Raw genomic sequence first — 15881 nt, 5'->3', positions numbered from 1 at the left:
AGTGACGCTGACGTCTATTAAAATGATCATAAGCACAAAACACTGAAGGTAAACAGTTTCCATCAGGGAGAACCGAGTGGCTCTGAAATCACTTTTACACACAAGCAAAGTTTCAGTTTAAGATTAAGATTACTTTGTAACTTAGTTGCAAGTTTAATAAAATCTTGCTTTAAACTCAGGATCACAAATAAATTTTCCTTTACTATGTTGATCTGTAGGTCTCTGTTCATAAACATAAACTAACAAACTAATTTACTATAAAATGAAAGTTTGTATGAATTCAGAAAAAAAGAAACATGCCAGTCTCGACTGCATGTGTGTACATATTTCTATATTGTGGTCTATTTACACAAAGTTAGATTAGTTCCATCATTTAGGTGGACGTAAAACAATATCTCCGGCATCAGACAGTGCATGCATACAATTCGTTGTGTGTAACACATTTTGACATCAAACAACTCTGAATTACTTTGTTTACTTAACAAGTGAAGTATGTAGAGATTAAGGAGAGATTAAAATAATACATCATTTAAAAACAAGACAAGCCATATGCAATGATCAATTTATTATAATTATTAGCTGATCGTTTTTTTCATAAAAACATTCCACACTATTTAAAGCACATTTTCTTCTCATTTGTTCAAGAAATTGCTTGGACAAAAAAAAAAAAAAACAATTACACTTTTTAAAAAAAACAAACAAACAAAAAAATCCTTGGCACAGAGTATACAAGTTGTGCTCAGACAACCCATTTTTCAGTCCTTAGTTCCACTTTTTGGACCAGACCCTCCCCAATGATCTGGAAATCCTGCACAATGGCTTCTACATTAGGAACGGTAGTGGCCACATCTTCAGCTACCTCCACTTTACTAGCATTCATCAGAGATGTCTAAAGGAAGACAGATGAGTAAGTCAGAACTACTTTTTTTTTTTTTTTAATTTTACAAACACTATGTTGTTGCGAAAAACACTGTTGTTGCATCGTATTTTTTAAACTAACCTTGAAGGGCTGTGCCTGAAAGGCTTTAGGCTTCCACAGAACTGCGATTACAGTTCCTCCATATGGGTCGCAGAAGAACAGAGCCAGATCCCCAAACGCATCCTGAGAAAACATTATATAAACACTGTTTGAGTATTTTTCAAGTAGTACAGACTAAAGCTGCGATGACAGGTCAACAGAGTCAATCATGGACTGATTATAGTAAAAATCACTGTTTTGTGTAATTAAAGCGCATATATACTAATATCATAATGTGAAAATTAATAATCAAATTTATTTCTAAACAATTATTTTAAAAAGATACAAAGAAAAATATAGCCGCAAGCCGCGATGAGCGGGTTCAAGAACACACAAGCAGTACCAGCCCTTCCGCAGGTTTAGCCCATCAGGCCTAAAAAGGCCTCAAGCTGTTCGGATCTTATTCAAAGGCTGAGTGAATAGAACCGAAATGATGTCAATTCATCAAAAGGCCTTCAGTTGCCATAAACAAGGAGCAGAGGTCTTTACCCACATTATAAGTTTACATTCATATGTACTGAGCTAGAACATCCAAGAGGTTTTCAACATAGATGTCAGAACTACATGACTAATGGCAGCATTTCTCACATAGTACCACTTGCACAGAGGACTGGTTCAGTATTTAACCCATTGACTTGATGTAGGCCATAGTGAGGCCTAATGCAGTCATAAGGAGCCCTTTAGGTGTACAGCAGCTCAGTGAAAGTGGGTCAGAATTAGTCAAAAGGCCTCAATTTGATATCAGTATTGATCAAGGACTAAAAGCATAGATGTTCACCAGGTTTTGGTCAGAATGACCTTTTGACCTTTGTATAATAAGCCTTTGTATAGTGAAATCCTTGAACAAATAAGGCAAAATACCAGACAAGCAGTACAATTTTTGACGACATGCAATTAGAAAGTTGTTCAGGTGAGTGAACTGAGTCATATGGCACCAAGTGTTTATTGATCAACCTTGTAATAACATTGTAATAACAATTTAATTGGTTTAAGTGTTTGAGTGCTGAAGTGCCATCTAAAGGCCAATCTAGACCAAAAGTGGCATACACCCTAATAGTCTCAGTATGTTCACATGTTTCAAGTTTTGAGATCATCTGGCCAATGACTTGAGTTATAGCAAATCAAGCTAGAAATACCATGACCGCAGTAGTTAGTTGACTGATCCACATGACCCAGAGTAGAAAAGTCAAAATTTTTTCAATAATTATTTACCTAGAGATGCCCCAGAGTAATTCTAGACCAATTTTGAAAAGTTTGGATCAAAATCCAGAGACTAGTTCAAAAAAGAGCATTTTCAAACAGCTATTGACTACAAAAAAAAAAAAAACTATGCATATTTAACAAACATGTATTGGCAAAATTGTTTGGCATGATGCAATAAATGTGTCTATAGATGAAACTTGTAATAATATTATAATAACATGTAATAGCATGAGAATTTCGTGAATAGCACCCTCTAGTGGCCAAATCTTTTGAAACTTGACTGGTTGTTACAAAGTGGTTACATATAGATACCTGTCAAGTTTCATGATGATTGGTCAATGTTAAGCCTGTCAAAAGGCCTGCTAAATGCTTATTGGCCAATGGCGGCCGCAAATTTCGACGTATCCAATTGTCCTTCGAATATCATTTGTAGTGTCGCGATATAATGCTGCATGAAAAGTTTTAACTTGAATGGATGTACGAATGCTGTGAAAATGCCCTGTTTTTATTGCTCTGCCCCCTAATTACATATGCACATAAAAATGGAATGGCTACCTCAGAATGGCCTCAGGACACGGACTATCAAGTTTGAAATTTTTTGGCTGAACGATTCTTGAGTTACAGATTTTTCAATTAATTTGGAATTAATTTGAATTTATCCATGTTATTTGGAAAAGTCAAAATGTTTTTGATAATTATTGAGGTTCAGGCTCTTCTTCTTTCCAAATACGAAAATGGTTTGCTTGGACCCAAAGAACCTAGAAAAAAAATGTGTCATGTCTGGCAAAAATCTGGTTTAAGAGTTATAGGCCAGAGCGCGTTGACCTGCGCTATAGCGCCCCCTTGTGGCCGACTGGGCTGATTTCTTGCGCCTGAGTAGCGGGAGGGACTACTAACTATTGACCAAGTTTCAAGTCTGTAGGACTTACGGTTTGGGCTGTGCGTTCCGTTTTACGGCAGAAAAAGAATAATAAGAAAAATCTTGACAATTCCAATAGGGTTCAACGTGCTTGAACCCCAATAAACTAAGAAACAATTACGGTTTTATGGGCATTTTAAAAACAAAACAAAATTGCTCTACAATGCTTACTGATGCTACATTATGTAACACTTATTACTGCTGAACAAATTGCTCACAGCATAAACAATTTTTAGAATAGAATAGTTCATAGAATAAAATGTCACATCTATTTCAAATGATACAGAGAATGATTAATAATATTTGCTTAGAGTTGAATAATGCTACTATGTAATATTGAGGATGATGGCAAAACCCACCCTGAGCTCAGACAGATACAGTCTAACAGGATCAAAGTCCACGACAGGGAATGGTCCTCCTGAGCTGCGTACTTCCCCATCCAAGTTGCCCCGTAGGACAGTGGTAGTAGGACGGTCCACAGCGTTGGCTGAAAGGGGTACCTGTTTGGATCTGAGGTGGATGAGAACATCATAGGTATCCAAAGGGGGTCTGAACACCACCTGTTAATAAAACAAAAAATTTAACTTTCATTTTTACATGAAAATAGACAGAAATTTTTATTTTCGTCAAAAAAGGATTAATTTATTAAATATTTTTTCTTATCAATTCAAACGCTGCAAAATTGACAGAGGTGAATGACCACCTTCAGATCCATTTATACACCCCGGTTTGTTTTAACTTTGGCAAAAAACACTGACCCGAACATCTTGTTTTTGGCGGGGGTTGATAAGCTGGGCCTCCAGGACACGCAGACTCTCTGCTGCAACGGTCACGATACGCTGAAGCACCTAAAAGGAAGAAGCAGCATAGATTCAAATAATACAACATCAGAGGTCTCTATTAGATAACTTGGTACCTGTTTTCTTCACTAACCTGTACTGAGGGTCCCTCCTTGGTCCAAATTGAGACATTCTTGTCATTGGGGGTGGCAATAAACATTACAGGAAGTGATTCCCTTGATAACATAAAGTGGTTTTTAATTTGGGTGTAGTCAGCAGCTATAAAAAGGGAGAACACACTTATTTTAAAACATGAAATCCAGAACACAACAGATATAAACAAGCAGCATTTAAAGCATTGCTGACCTGTGAGTTTGCTATTGAGGTTGACCACTAGAGGGCTGTTTCTCCAGTCAAAAGAGGAAAGCAGGTGGAGGAAGCGAAGCAGACCAACCTGAGGAGAACTGAAGGTAAGGAGAACAATGATGCCTGCAGTCTAAACATGAACATCCCAAAGTGTGACACAACAAAGCATCAGCCACTGAAAACTACATCACAATGTTTTCAGGTGACAGAATGAAGGTGAAGGTTTTGATCAAAAAAGTTATGCTAATTCCAATTTACATACTTTTATATAAGCCAACAACGAAGTGTAAAAGTATAACACTTCACAAATAATTTCAGCACTAATGAGAAGGCAAAACCATTTAATTCTGGCATCAGCCCTGCAAGAGCGTTTTTTGCAATTATATTTTATTGAAATTCATAGAAAAAGAAAAAAAATGCATAAATGTACACATTAGTACATCAATTCACATCAACCATTTTTTTTTCCATAATAAGAATGATTATTGCAGGACATAACCAGCAATGACGACTACTAGACGTTCACAAAAATATATTACCTGGGAGGCGTGAAGGGAGCTGGCTGAAGGAAAAGGGAAGCCACTAAAAGGTCAGCTGCATCTTCGCTTATATGTCCACTAAAGAGCTGTGCACCCAGCCAGCGTTTAGCCAGACGGCACACTGCACCGAAGCACGGGTGCTGCTGCTGGAGACTGAGAAACATCACACATTTCCCATCAGGGGATAAGAAGCTACAGATAGACATGTAACCCTTTGAACGGCCAGAACCCCATCCTACCCTTGCCTCTACTATTACAACTCAGCTAGGTGGTTTACATAATGATTAAGAACAGCTGATCAGTTAGGAATGGACCAGAATGACTGCCCTCCCCATGGCAGAATGGGGTTCGTTTCCTCAGTTTGCCAATAAAAGTCCTTGGGCAAGACTCCAAATGTTACATTTGCCTCTATAACATAATTTTAAGCCAATCTGGATAAGAGCAATGTTTACATTGTAGTTCAAGTAGACACTTTCATACTTAAGATTGTTTGCCAAATTCTGCAGAAGAGCCTGGGTTTTTGTGACCATCTTTTTCATTTGGTTTCACACTGTGACCAGTAAAGTAGACCAAACTATAAAATGTGGTTGTCTATTAGTCAAATTTTACAGGGATTTAAGTGCTCTCTTACTCTCATATTCGGCATGACATCACAGCAACAATAACAGATCTTCTGTCATGTGTGTCTTTAAGGTTGTATGGTTTGCTAGTTTTCTGCAACTCAGCATACTTGTGCTATATGGAATTTTTTTTATGTACCTGAATTCATTGAAGGGCATTCATGTGGTGAATATGGTGTTTCCATGATACAACAGACTACCGGAAAGCAGCATCCATGTGGGGTTTTAAGGTATTAACCTATTTCTATATTATAATAATAATTATAATTATAATTTTTGAAATCTGCATTTTTAACAAAGTCATCAAATCCAAATAAGAGAATATCTGATATTGCTACAAAAAACATGGAAAGTTTACCATACATATACTGCTCACAGTTAACCTAGGAGACATGATTGTTTAGTTGATGTATTCATTAATCTTTGCGTTTTAGGCACATGGAATTCAATATCCTACTGACTAACCTAAAGTCACTTCCACTGCACACATTTCTCAACCTTTCAATTGAAATATTTCCATATACAGCTCTGCTCAGAAGCATGCATGTCTGTGTTGTCGTACCCATGCAGGGTGCTGGTGAGGAAGGGTTTGTGCTTGGTCTCAAGTTCCAGTGCCTGTGCCTCTGGGTTGTCTCGCTGAATGAGCATACCCTCTGCAGTCACACTTTCTCTCAGCACTTGTGACTCTCTGTGGTATGCGACCTGTATCCGAAACGCCAGTCCATCCTGGATACACATAAGACAGCATATCAAAAAACAAAAAAAACTCAGGTTCAGTATTTTTGCATACTGGCATATCTCTCTACAAAAAGAGTTACATCTCTCAGTTGAGAAACTTTGTGAAATGCTACAAAATCTTTACTAATGCACCTTTGCACTATTCAGTGCACTGTTCAAATAACAATACAAAAACAGCTGGTTTATAAAACCATTTTTTTGTATGGCAATACAAACAAATGCATTACCTTCCATACATCCAGATATGTAGGCGTAACCCGATATGTGTAGGCATGCTGCTGTTTGAGAAGCTCTCCGAGGCGGATGTGGAAGGCTGCTTTAATATGGCGGATTGCCAAATGGTCATTAGGCCACTTTCCACTGCCCTCCATGTGACAAATAACTGAGGACAAATGGGGAAACAAAAGAGAAATAGTAAAACAAAAGACAGACAAAACACAACAACATGCCTTTGTCGATATTATGTCTGAAAAAAGAGAATTTTATTGCAGCTTAAAAAAAACAAACATACTTCATTCATGTAATAGACACTAACATTCCAAAAACTGATGCAGTTGAATCACTATCTCCAGATCAATGTATACATATGAACTTTATCTACAGTATCTATCCTTGTATCTACACTCTCTCCATTTGATCAGGTCCATTTATCATATAAATGCACTCTGTAGCTCTACAATTATAGACTGCAGTCCATCTGTTTCTCTGCATAATTTGTAGGCCAACTTCTACTCTAGTCAGGAACCCCCTAAGACCACCATAGAGCAGGTATTATTTGGGTGGTGGATCATTCTCAGTACTGCAGTGACAATGTCGTGGCAGTGGCATGTTAGTGTGTGTGGCTATGGTGGTGGTATGAGTGGATCAGACACAGCAGCGCTGCAGGTGTTTTTAAACACTGTGCCCATTCACTGTCCACTCTAGAAGACTCCTTGTAGATGTAAAGTCAGAGACAATAGCTCATCTGTTGCTGCACAATTTGTGCTGGTCATCCTCTAGTCCTTCATGTGAATTTCCCCGCTGTGGGACTAATAAAGGATTATCTTATTTTATCTTATCTTATCAGTGGTAATTCTATGATCTGTAATTGCAGAACTACAAAGTACACCTATATGGTAAATGAAACTTGTAGAATAGACAAATGTTGTAAGTACAAGGAGGTATACCTCATGAAATGGCCGGTCAGTGTACAACAATACACCAACAACCAATGCTTTTTCCTTGTACTACTGTTCACTAAACAATGCTCCTGGTGGCTTTTAAAGTAGAGTACAGAACAGGTAATGTGTTGAAATTTGGGCAGGAATAGCACCTTTAATAGGAGTGATATAGTAAGGACAAGGCTTCCCCTCTGGTGGAAGCAAAGCATGGAAGTTCTTCTCTTTTGCCTTAAAAAAGAAATAGGCCAGCTTTGCCGGTTCAGGTGGGAACACCTACGGAGGCAGAACACATATTTTACAAAAGAAACAGGCAGCAATGACTAACCTTAAAACAGCAGATCATGATAAAGTTAACCTGTGTGTATCTGAGGGCTGGGTGGGCACCCTGCACTGAGGTAATGGAGAGAGGTAAACCGTCCAGCTGCCACAGCTTTCTGCTCAAGTCATCAAAAGACTGGATCACCTTTAGGCTCTCTTCCTCTCCAGTACTGCTTACCTGATCAACAGCAAGATTAGAACAGATTTTTAAGGTGTCATTTCACTGGCTACACATAGTAGTAGGCATAGTTAAAATGCAAAAGTACATATGATTTACACATTTCATGAATACATACTTCTTTTCCAAATTTAATAACATCATCCACCTGTCCTCCCACAAACCGGACACATGATTCGGGTATATCAGCATGACTAAAGAGAGAGAACGAGAATAAAACTTATTACGTATTATGCATGTTGTACAAAGCTGCTTCTATTGTATTTATGGTGATTTGCACGTACAGTTCCAGAAGGTACACAATGATCTCCAGCAGGATGTGTCTCTTCTGGCAGGTGGTGGTGCCAGACCACAGCACCGCTTCAGTGATCGCTCCGTCCTGAAAACGTCGCAACTCAGAACGGCCGCCCCACAACTGCTGGAACTCTGAGGCCTGTAGAATACCAAAAACGTAACCATTGCAGAAGCGATTCTGTCATTCAAACGGTATACTTTTTAGTGTCATACCAGCATATGCAAAAGCTGGAACATACTATAACCATGGGGTCAATTTATGTTTTGTTGATTTGAGCAAAATTAAGTAAAGACATCCTCTACAGGAAATTTAACAGTCACTTTTCTTCAAGGCTTAATGCACAACTTTACAAAAATATATTTGCTAAGTTTAAGATATTGGGAAATATTAAATGTGCCATACAGGCTATAATTTGTGCATTTTTAATATGTTAAATTTCACAAATAAACAGTAATTATGCTGTAAAAAGTGTGTTCTATACAGAGGATTTATTAACTTATTTTCATCATTTCACCATGGGTGCCCAAACTTTTGCATACACCTATGTCATCATCACTTATTTATATAGCTTTACAATCAAAGAACATCAACACATTAAACAACAACAACAACAACACATTAAACAAAGGACAATACAGGCAAACATTCATGAATAAACAGAACAACAATAACACAGTGAAAACAAGTACGTCTTTAACAGAGATTTAAATGAAGAGAGAGATTGCATCCCGAATAAACTGTGGGACAGTATTCTGTGACTTGGGAACTACTACATTAAATGATCAACCACCCATACAAACCAATTTAAATCTAGGAACATGAAGAAAGCCTAGATTTTGCCTAGATTAGATGTCTAATGTTAACACAAGTTGTCTGTAATGTTTGAGAGTCAGAGTGTAATCTGTGTCTCAGCACTACTTTCTCCATCAAGGGGAGGTCAAACATTTGCAGTTTGTTCTGAGAGAACAGTAGCAAACTTGTCAATAAATGAATCAGACTTAATGACAGTGTTTTGGTGAGCAGTTCAGACACACACTATCCTGTTCAGCTGGTGCAGAGGCAGGGGTATTCAAGCCCCCTTACCCGTGTTTTGTGAACTTGGGGCCTCCCTCAACTAAACAAATTTGTTTTTATATAAACGGCTGCAGTAGGTATATAAAACATCTGGTCAAATCATGCCATTTATTGTGTATTAACTAAATAACAAAATAAAAATACATCTTATTCTATATTAATTTTAGCTGCTTATCTTAGCCACTAAATATGATTCACATAATGACATAAATAACAAATAATTAGCTAATTAGTAATTCTACCCAAAAAGTCCATAGGGTTACATGCATATACTTTAATACAACAGCAGTGGCTGAATGAAAAATGTACTTCTTAAGGTGACATTTTCTTAGAAGACAGCATCTTGGATGTCAATAAGTGTATCGTTCCGAACGCATCAAGAAACTCCTTCCACAGTCATGTCCAGAGACTAATACATTTCCCTGGTTTGATTAATGCCAACATGACTTCCTAAATCTGTCTTTTTTTAGGCCTACATTCATATATTGTCAGTTCTCAGACATACCTGCACTGAACATCTCATAAATCCAGTTTATTTTTGAACAAAGAAATGTTTCAAATGTACTCCTCTTTGCATTTTTCCTTCATGCTACTGAATCATTTGTTAGCACAAGAGCCACCAATGCTACCAGAACGCTCAACAAACATAGCAACAGTAAGCAAGAAAGCAGCACTTTTCTCAAAATGGCTGATCAGAGAGAAGGGATTATCATTAGATTTACTAATTGCCATAGCATGTGGATTCGACTGCTCACAAGTAGAAAATATACTACTGTTTATTGTAATTCCTCTTATCCTATTCATCTACTTGGCTAACTGTCTTTGTGGAATTTACTTGCTGTTGTCTAAGGAGTTTGCATACATGACTAAATTTATAGATATACTCTTGCCATTACTACCTTACCTCACCTCTCCATATAAATCTAATCTTGTCCAACTACTACTAAAGTTGTAATTAGCAGTTTTACCTCAGGGCTGTCTGCTGGAGGTCCTCTTTCCAGCACAGAAAGGGCACGTTCATGATTCAGCAGAAGACCAATGGACAGGGGTGGCTGGTCCTTGTGCTTTGGAGGCTCTTTGTTCACTGGCCACTATTCAAATCAACCAGAGAGACTGAAGTCATTACACTGTAGAGAAACTACAGGACAATGTTTCCAAAAAACAGCTATTTACAGTATATGAATTCATATGAACTCAAATCTATTTCTATGAAAAAACAAATACATATGATATATATTTCACATTACTCGTCATTAATTTACCACAGGGTCTGGAGGAAGCGAGTGAGTCAGAAGTCGGATCCTATCCCCAAGTCCTCGCTGCAGAAGAGACAAGATGAAAGGTAGTGCCGCCAGAACATAGTTCCCACTGTGGTCCATGAGACTGGCGAGGAGACCGAGCTTCTTACAGGAGGCCTGCATTTTCACCAAGTCACTCAGTCTGAAAGAAAGACAAGCGTCGTTTAGAAACAGTTTAAATATTGTAACTACAATAAAGTTCTACAAACTCAAATTTAAGGCACCTGATGAGGACTTGTCGTCTACTACGTAAGGTCCCCTGGTGGACGATGTATGCCAACAGGTATGTTTGTGAGAGACTATTCTTTTTATTGATTCTGTGTTCAGATACCAGCACCTCAAATAAACAAGCACTTGAGCAGCCATACACATTCCCAATGTATAGCTCCTTGCATGTGAAAAATATAACATGAAAATGGGTGGGACACTCACTGATAGACATTGTCATATGTTCTGATCATCGATTTAGGAGTCATGAGCAGAGCTTGGAAGCCATCTAGTGTGGGATCATCCCAGAACTGGAGAGACAGCGATGCCTCATGCTGGATCTTTAAAAGGGAAATAAACATGTCGTAATAAAGCCTTTATTTAATGAACAGTGCCATGCTTTGTCACTTTTTTAAAATCATTCTACTTAAATCATCAATAAATGGCAAGCTTTTTAAGAGTATCATGTGAAACTGAGCCTCATGTTCAAATGAATAGTCTTATGTGGTAAGAAATTTTTCTGGAAAGCCTATACCAAGGAACTAGTCCTTACTAAATCCCTTAAGTGACTAAAAATGTAATTCCTGAAGCTTTTTGTGTGCTTACCATAGGTTTGTGTTTGCACAAGACATTTTTACACTTTTCATATTATGTTAGCACTTTTCATACTATGTTAGAACAATTACAGTAACGTATCTGCTGCACATGTAAACACAAACAAATCTTCTGGTGAAAAAGTTTGTCAACTCAGGGGAGGGATTTAAGGTTTAGGAACTCCCTACCAGACCACAGGCAGTGTTTAGTATTATCACACACCTGAAATCAACTCATCAGCTAATTTCTGTCACCTAGAACAAAAGAAAATGCCAATCTGCGCAGATCTGTGGCCAAGACAGAACCCAGTTTGATACTCTTGCTTTTTTAGAGCCATGGAATTTGGAAAAACTAACAACAATTCTGACCTGTTTGTAGGTGCAGGATGTCATGTCTGCACACATATTGAGGTGCCCAGAGGGGTCCACAAACACCACCTGGAAAGCACTGTGGAATTCAGGCAGCGATGGCTAAAAAGAAAAAAAGAAAGAGTCATGACACAGTATGAAGAAAAGATGAACCTAATAATTAAAACTGTAGTTACATTACTGCTCACCGCTTTTGAATCTGGGTTTTTAGCCAAGGTAATACCATTCTCAGTCAGATCTGTGGAAGCTAAGGAGAGAATATACAGCAAGGTTTCACAAAGACTGAATTTGCTGCACTTAGTGTTTCACAGTATTTTTCCATGGTACAGTAACAATTCCATGGTCACACACTTTGTCACAATTACTCCCATCAACTCAAGAGGACTGTACCAGAGCACCAATGCTGAATTAACCTTGCCGGGGTACAAAATGGCTCGAACTGGAACGTATGGGTGGAGCTAGAAATAAGGCAGGCCATTGACTAGTCACACAATTGTCACGCATCATCATTCAGATGAAAGCCATTTCTAAAATTCTATCCATGGCCCTTTAAAATGCTGAGTAAAGAATAATTCATGACTCCCTGTTACTGTTGTGTGCATGTACTGCTGACACTAGTATTATAGAAATCATGTGACCATTGCAAAAACTACAGAGAACTCTGTCTACTTTCATGATTCTGTTGTGCGATAGGAATCAGGTACTCAATCAGAAAGATAGCTATGGATTTAAATTAGTAGCCACACCATGCTGTACCACACTGCAAAAGTAAAGTAAAGCCTGCAATGATACAAATCTAGGATTCTACAGTCACAAAGCTGAATAAACAAAAAAAATAAGTCATCTTCACTTTCACACACAGAGAGCATGCCCTTACCTAAGAAGTGCAGCGCCTTTCTCAACAGCTGGTAGGCGTTCATAGTTTTTCCAACTTTGTGTGTGGAGAGAAGATAAGCCATTAGCATAGCAGCTAGGAATCCACCAAAGCACCCAATCCCCTAAGGAAACACACAAGACAAGTTTTGATGGAGAAAAGGATTTGAAGATGAACACATTATTCTTTACATAGGATTTGATATTGCCTACCTGATCTAGTTCCCTCTGCCTCAGCCACACTTTGAGCAGAGACACAGCATCTCCAAAAGCAGGGCATTGTGCACTGTGTGCAATGAGGAACTGCAGGTGTGAGCGAGGAAGATGATCCCCAAGTACTGTGCTGTTAAAATGAGGAGTGGGAGGCTCACTGCTGACGTCTTTAAAAAAAAAAAAAAACAACACCAAAAATAATATCAAAGTTAGCTAAGAGCAGGCTAAGAGTAAAACTCTCAAGAGGAATGCTAAAAAATACTCCATTACCTTGTTGAGAATCATTGCCAGTGAACCACTGTGTACGGATGTTGTTCTTTTGAGGATGGAGGCGGCTGGGTTTGAGGAAGTTCGGAGGGGGAAGGGCATGGATTCGCAATGAGATGTTGCTGTCTTTACCTGCAAGGGACAAAGCAGCACACAATCTGAACTACACAATACAGTTAATATTATGATAAATACAAAATATAACAACAATATGCTTTTCAGAAATTATAGTGGGTATCATCCATACTTAAATAAAACTCTGACCAAGCAGAGCATAATTAACCATGTTTAAGGAGGTCTAGTGCAGTGCGTTATGTTAAACACTGAATACAAAGGAATATCAAGTTATTAATTTTTTTAATTTATCTGTTCCAACTTATTCAAACTTCAAATCATGATGTATACTGTGTATTGTGATAATCTCTTGAAGTACTGGGATATCGCCCACAGCAAATCTGAACATCCTGGCCTAATATGGCCTGAAGCAGGCCTGCCCAACCCCACTCCTAGAGATCCACTAACTTAGAAAGCTTAGTCTGCATATCACACGTGCACTTTTACAATATCATTTAATCGTAATTAAACAGGAAGAGGTTAAATTTGATCATAAACCCTAGTCAAAACTCCAGTATCTTATTTATCTGCACAAGTTCAAGCAAATTGTCCCTGAGAAAAGAAGCTAAAAACACACATAAGGGGGAAAAAAAGGTTTTGGTGCTACTACACGATAGCAGTACAGCATAGCCAGAAATGTGTAACGTTTCTGTGACACTTTTGATTTGAAAGTTTATACCACAGAAAAATTGTGCAGAAGTGACCATTAACACATCACATCGTCTGTACTGGAGCAAATCTGAATGTGTGCATTCCGGTGAAATACCTTTCATGGGCTGTAAGTTCAAATAACACAATCTGAAACATTACAGTTAAAGATACACCAATGATGTTTGTGATCAAGGCTCTCTGACATGTTCCTGGCCTCTTTGATCAGGTTTACCAGGTGTGTTAGATCAGATCTTGGAACTAAACTCAGAAGAGCGAGCAGATCACCAGGAACATAGTTGGAATCAGATTTCTTTAACTCACACTGGTAATATAAGAAGAAAACATCATACCTGAAGGGGTGACTAACAGGAGTGGACGGAGCCGGTTGCCATGAAGACATGAATAGTGCAGTGTGCCCACTGCTGACGAGCAGGAGAGATGCTTTGCCAGACCTGCCAGGTACAGAGCCCTCTTACGAGAGTATCTCTGGTTTATGCCATCCATTGGATGTAGGATAGACTATGAGAAAAAACAAAACAAAACAAGTAATCATACATTCAAGAGTGGGTTGTGTTCTTAAATGTTCAATTATCAAAACCAGCCCCATATCCAAAAATTACAATGTAATGTGTATATTTAGTGTACATAGATGGCAGCTGCCACACTCAGCTTGCAGTTGAATCTTACATGAGGAATTGTGACAGCTAGGTCAACAGAAACTTTTGGTTTAATGCAGGTGCCCAATGGATAACTCCCAATCAGGTCAATAGAAGTAGGAGGCTCCATGTGGAACTTGCCCTTAGTTGCATCAGGAACCAGGATGAATGGGACATCAATGCCTGAATCCACCAACCATGACAGGTCAGTCAACTAGGAAAAAGTCAAAACGGAATATCTTCAGAGAAGTGCAACAGTGACAGGATAAAATATTCAAATCATTTAAATAGCCCAAGTTTAGGCCAGATCAGATGACACCGTTCTCTTGGATGGCTACTAACCTCCACCACTGGAGTTTCTGGGACAGACTGCAGGACATCTGTAATTTGCTGCACAAAGGAGTCCACCAGCTTCTTCCTGCGCTCACTCAGTGCCACCTCCTTCAGCAGCTCATCCATCTGCAGAGCAACCATACAAACCAGTCACACAACAAGTTTACAGATTATTGAAATTCAGTATGGGTCTTTAGATTACGGTCACATGCATGGCTACAAAAGGAACGACATGTATATGATGGGCAACCACCTGAAAGCTCTACTGACCTGCATTTTCAGCAAACTACAGTGGAACAGACTCTCTGCCTCCTTCAGCTGGTTGAGCTCCTCAACTGTAGGAGCTTTGTACAGCTCTCCTTTGGAAAGCTTAAGTGGACGAAGGACACCATCCTCATTCACTGTCTCCGCTTTCTTCTTTATGCCTTCGGTATCCTTCGCACTTTCTTCTCCTTCGTTTAATACTTCCATCTGTTACAGTACATGGACATGTCAGCACCAATCATTTTTGTAAGCGTACAATCGATGTAGGTTACTGTCATGAACAAGAAGCAGAGGATTCCAATCTAAGAACCCATGGTATAAGTTGATTATATACCAGTGATCGGGTTTATTATCAGTACCGTATATACATATCGTGACTATATTATGAGAAAAAAGCATGCTAGTTTCTGTAAGTTAACGCTAGCTAGGTTACCTAATTTGAGTTAGCTGACCACAGTACATGATCTGCACAACTAAATAAAATAAAATAAAAGTCAAACCTCATTTTCCAGGCTCTGAGCTGATGTTAAGTGTTTCCTCTTCATCTTTAAATGCAAATGATTTCAAGAACAGAAGAACGAAAACATAAATATATGGAATTATTTCTCCAGCCAGTACAAACCACAGCAACACACTGCACGCTCACATGGAGCACACGGTACCGCACACAAACCCTAACCGTGACGTACACGTGTTCTGATTGGTTAGTTGCTTGATATGCTTGCAGCCTGTTGGCTGAACTCCTCTTAGAAACTCCTTCCAGTCAAGTTTCTATGAGCTTGCAACAGAGCTGAATTTCAGCTCTATATAAAAGCCCTCTGTAAGCACCAGTAAGA

At 38.6% G+C, this 15881-nt stretch overlaps 1 protein-coding gene across 1 annotated transcript; it reads right to left on the bottom strand.

The window, feature by feature from the left end:
- Window positions 1-314: 314 nt before the first annotated feature.
- Window positions 315-15731, bottom strand: nol6 (nucleolar protein 6 (RNA-associated)). Its single transcript, XM_017691123.2, has 26 exons — window positions 15546-15731; window positions 15052-15252; window positions 14791-14907; window positions 14480-14662; window positions 14143-14311; window positions 13031-13159; window positions 12761-12927; window positions 12552-12672; window positions 11863-11921; window positions 11675-11776; window positions 10938-11053; window positions 10470-10647; window positions 10176-10298; window positions 8123-8271; window positions 7957-8032; window positions 7698-7838; window positions 7495-7615; window positions 6410-6564; window positions 6007-6170; window positions 4825-4977; window positions 4286-4383; window positions 4074-4198; window positions 3899-3988; window positions 3500-3700; window positions 1001-1102; window positions 315-889 (listed from the first exon to the last, which is right to left on the bottom strand). Exons 1-26 carry the CDS (start codon window positions 15588-15590, stop codon window positions 740-742), a joined length of 3435 nt encoding a protein of 1144 aa, XP_017546612.2. The 5' UTR covers window positions 15591-15731; the 3' UTR covers window positions 315-739.
- Between the last annotated feature and the right edge of the window lie 150 nt (window positions 15732-15881).

This window comes from Pygocentrus nattereri, chromosome 20, assembly GCF_015220715.1.
Source record: "Pygocentrus nattereri isolate fPygNat1 chromosome 20, fPygNat1.pri, whole genome shotgun sequence".
Classification (NCBI taxonomy): domain Eukaryota; kingdom Metazoa; phylum Chordata; class Actinopteri; order Characiformes; family Serrasalmidae; genus Pygocentrus; species Pygocentrus nattereri.
This window is presented reverse-complemented; position numbering and strand designations above follow the sequence as displayed.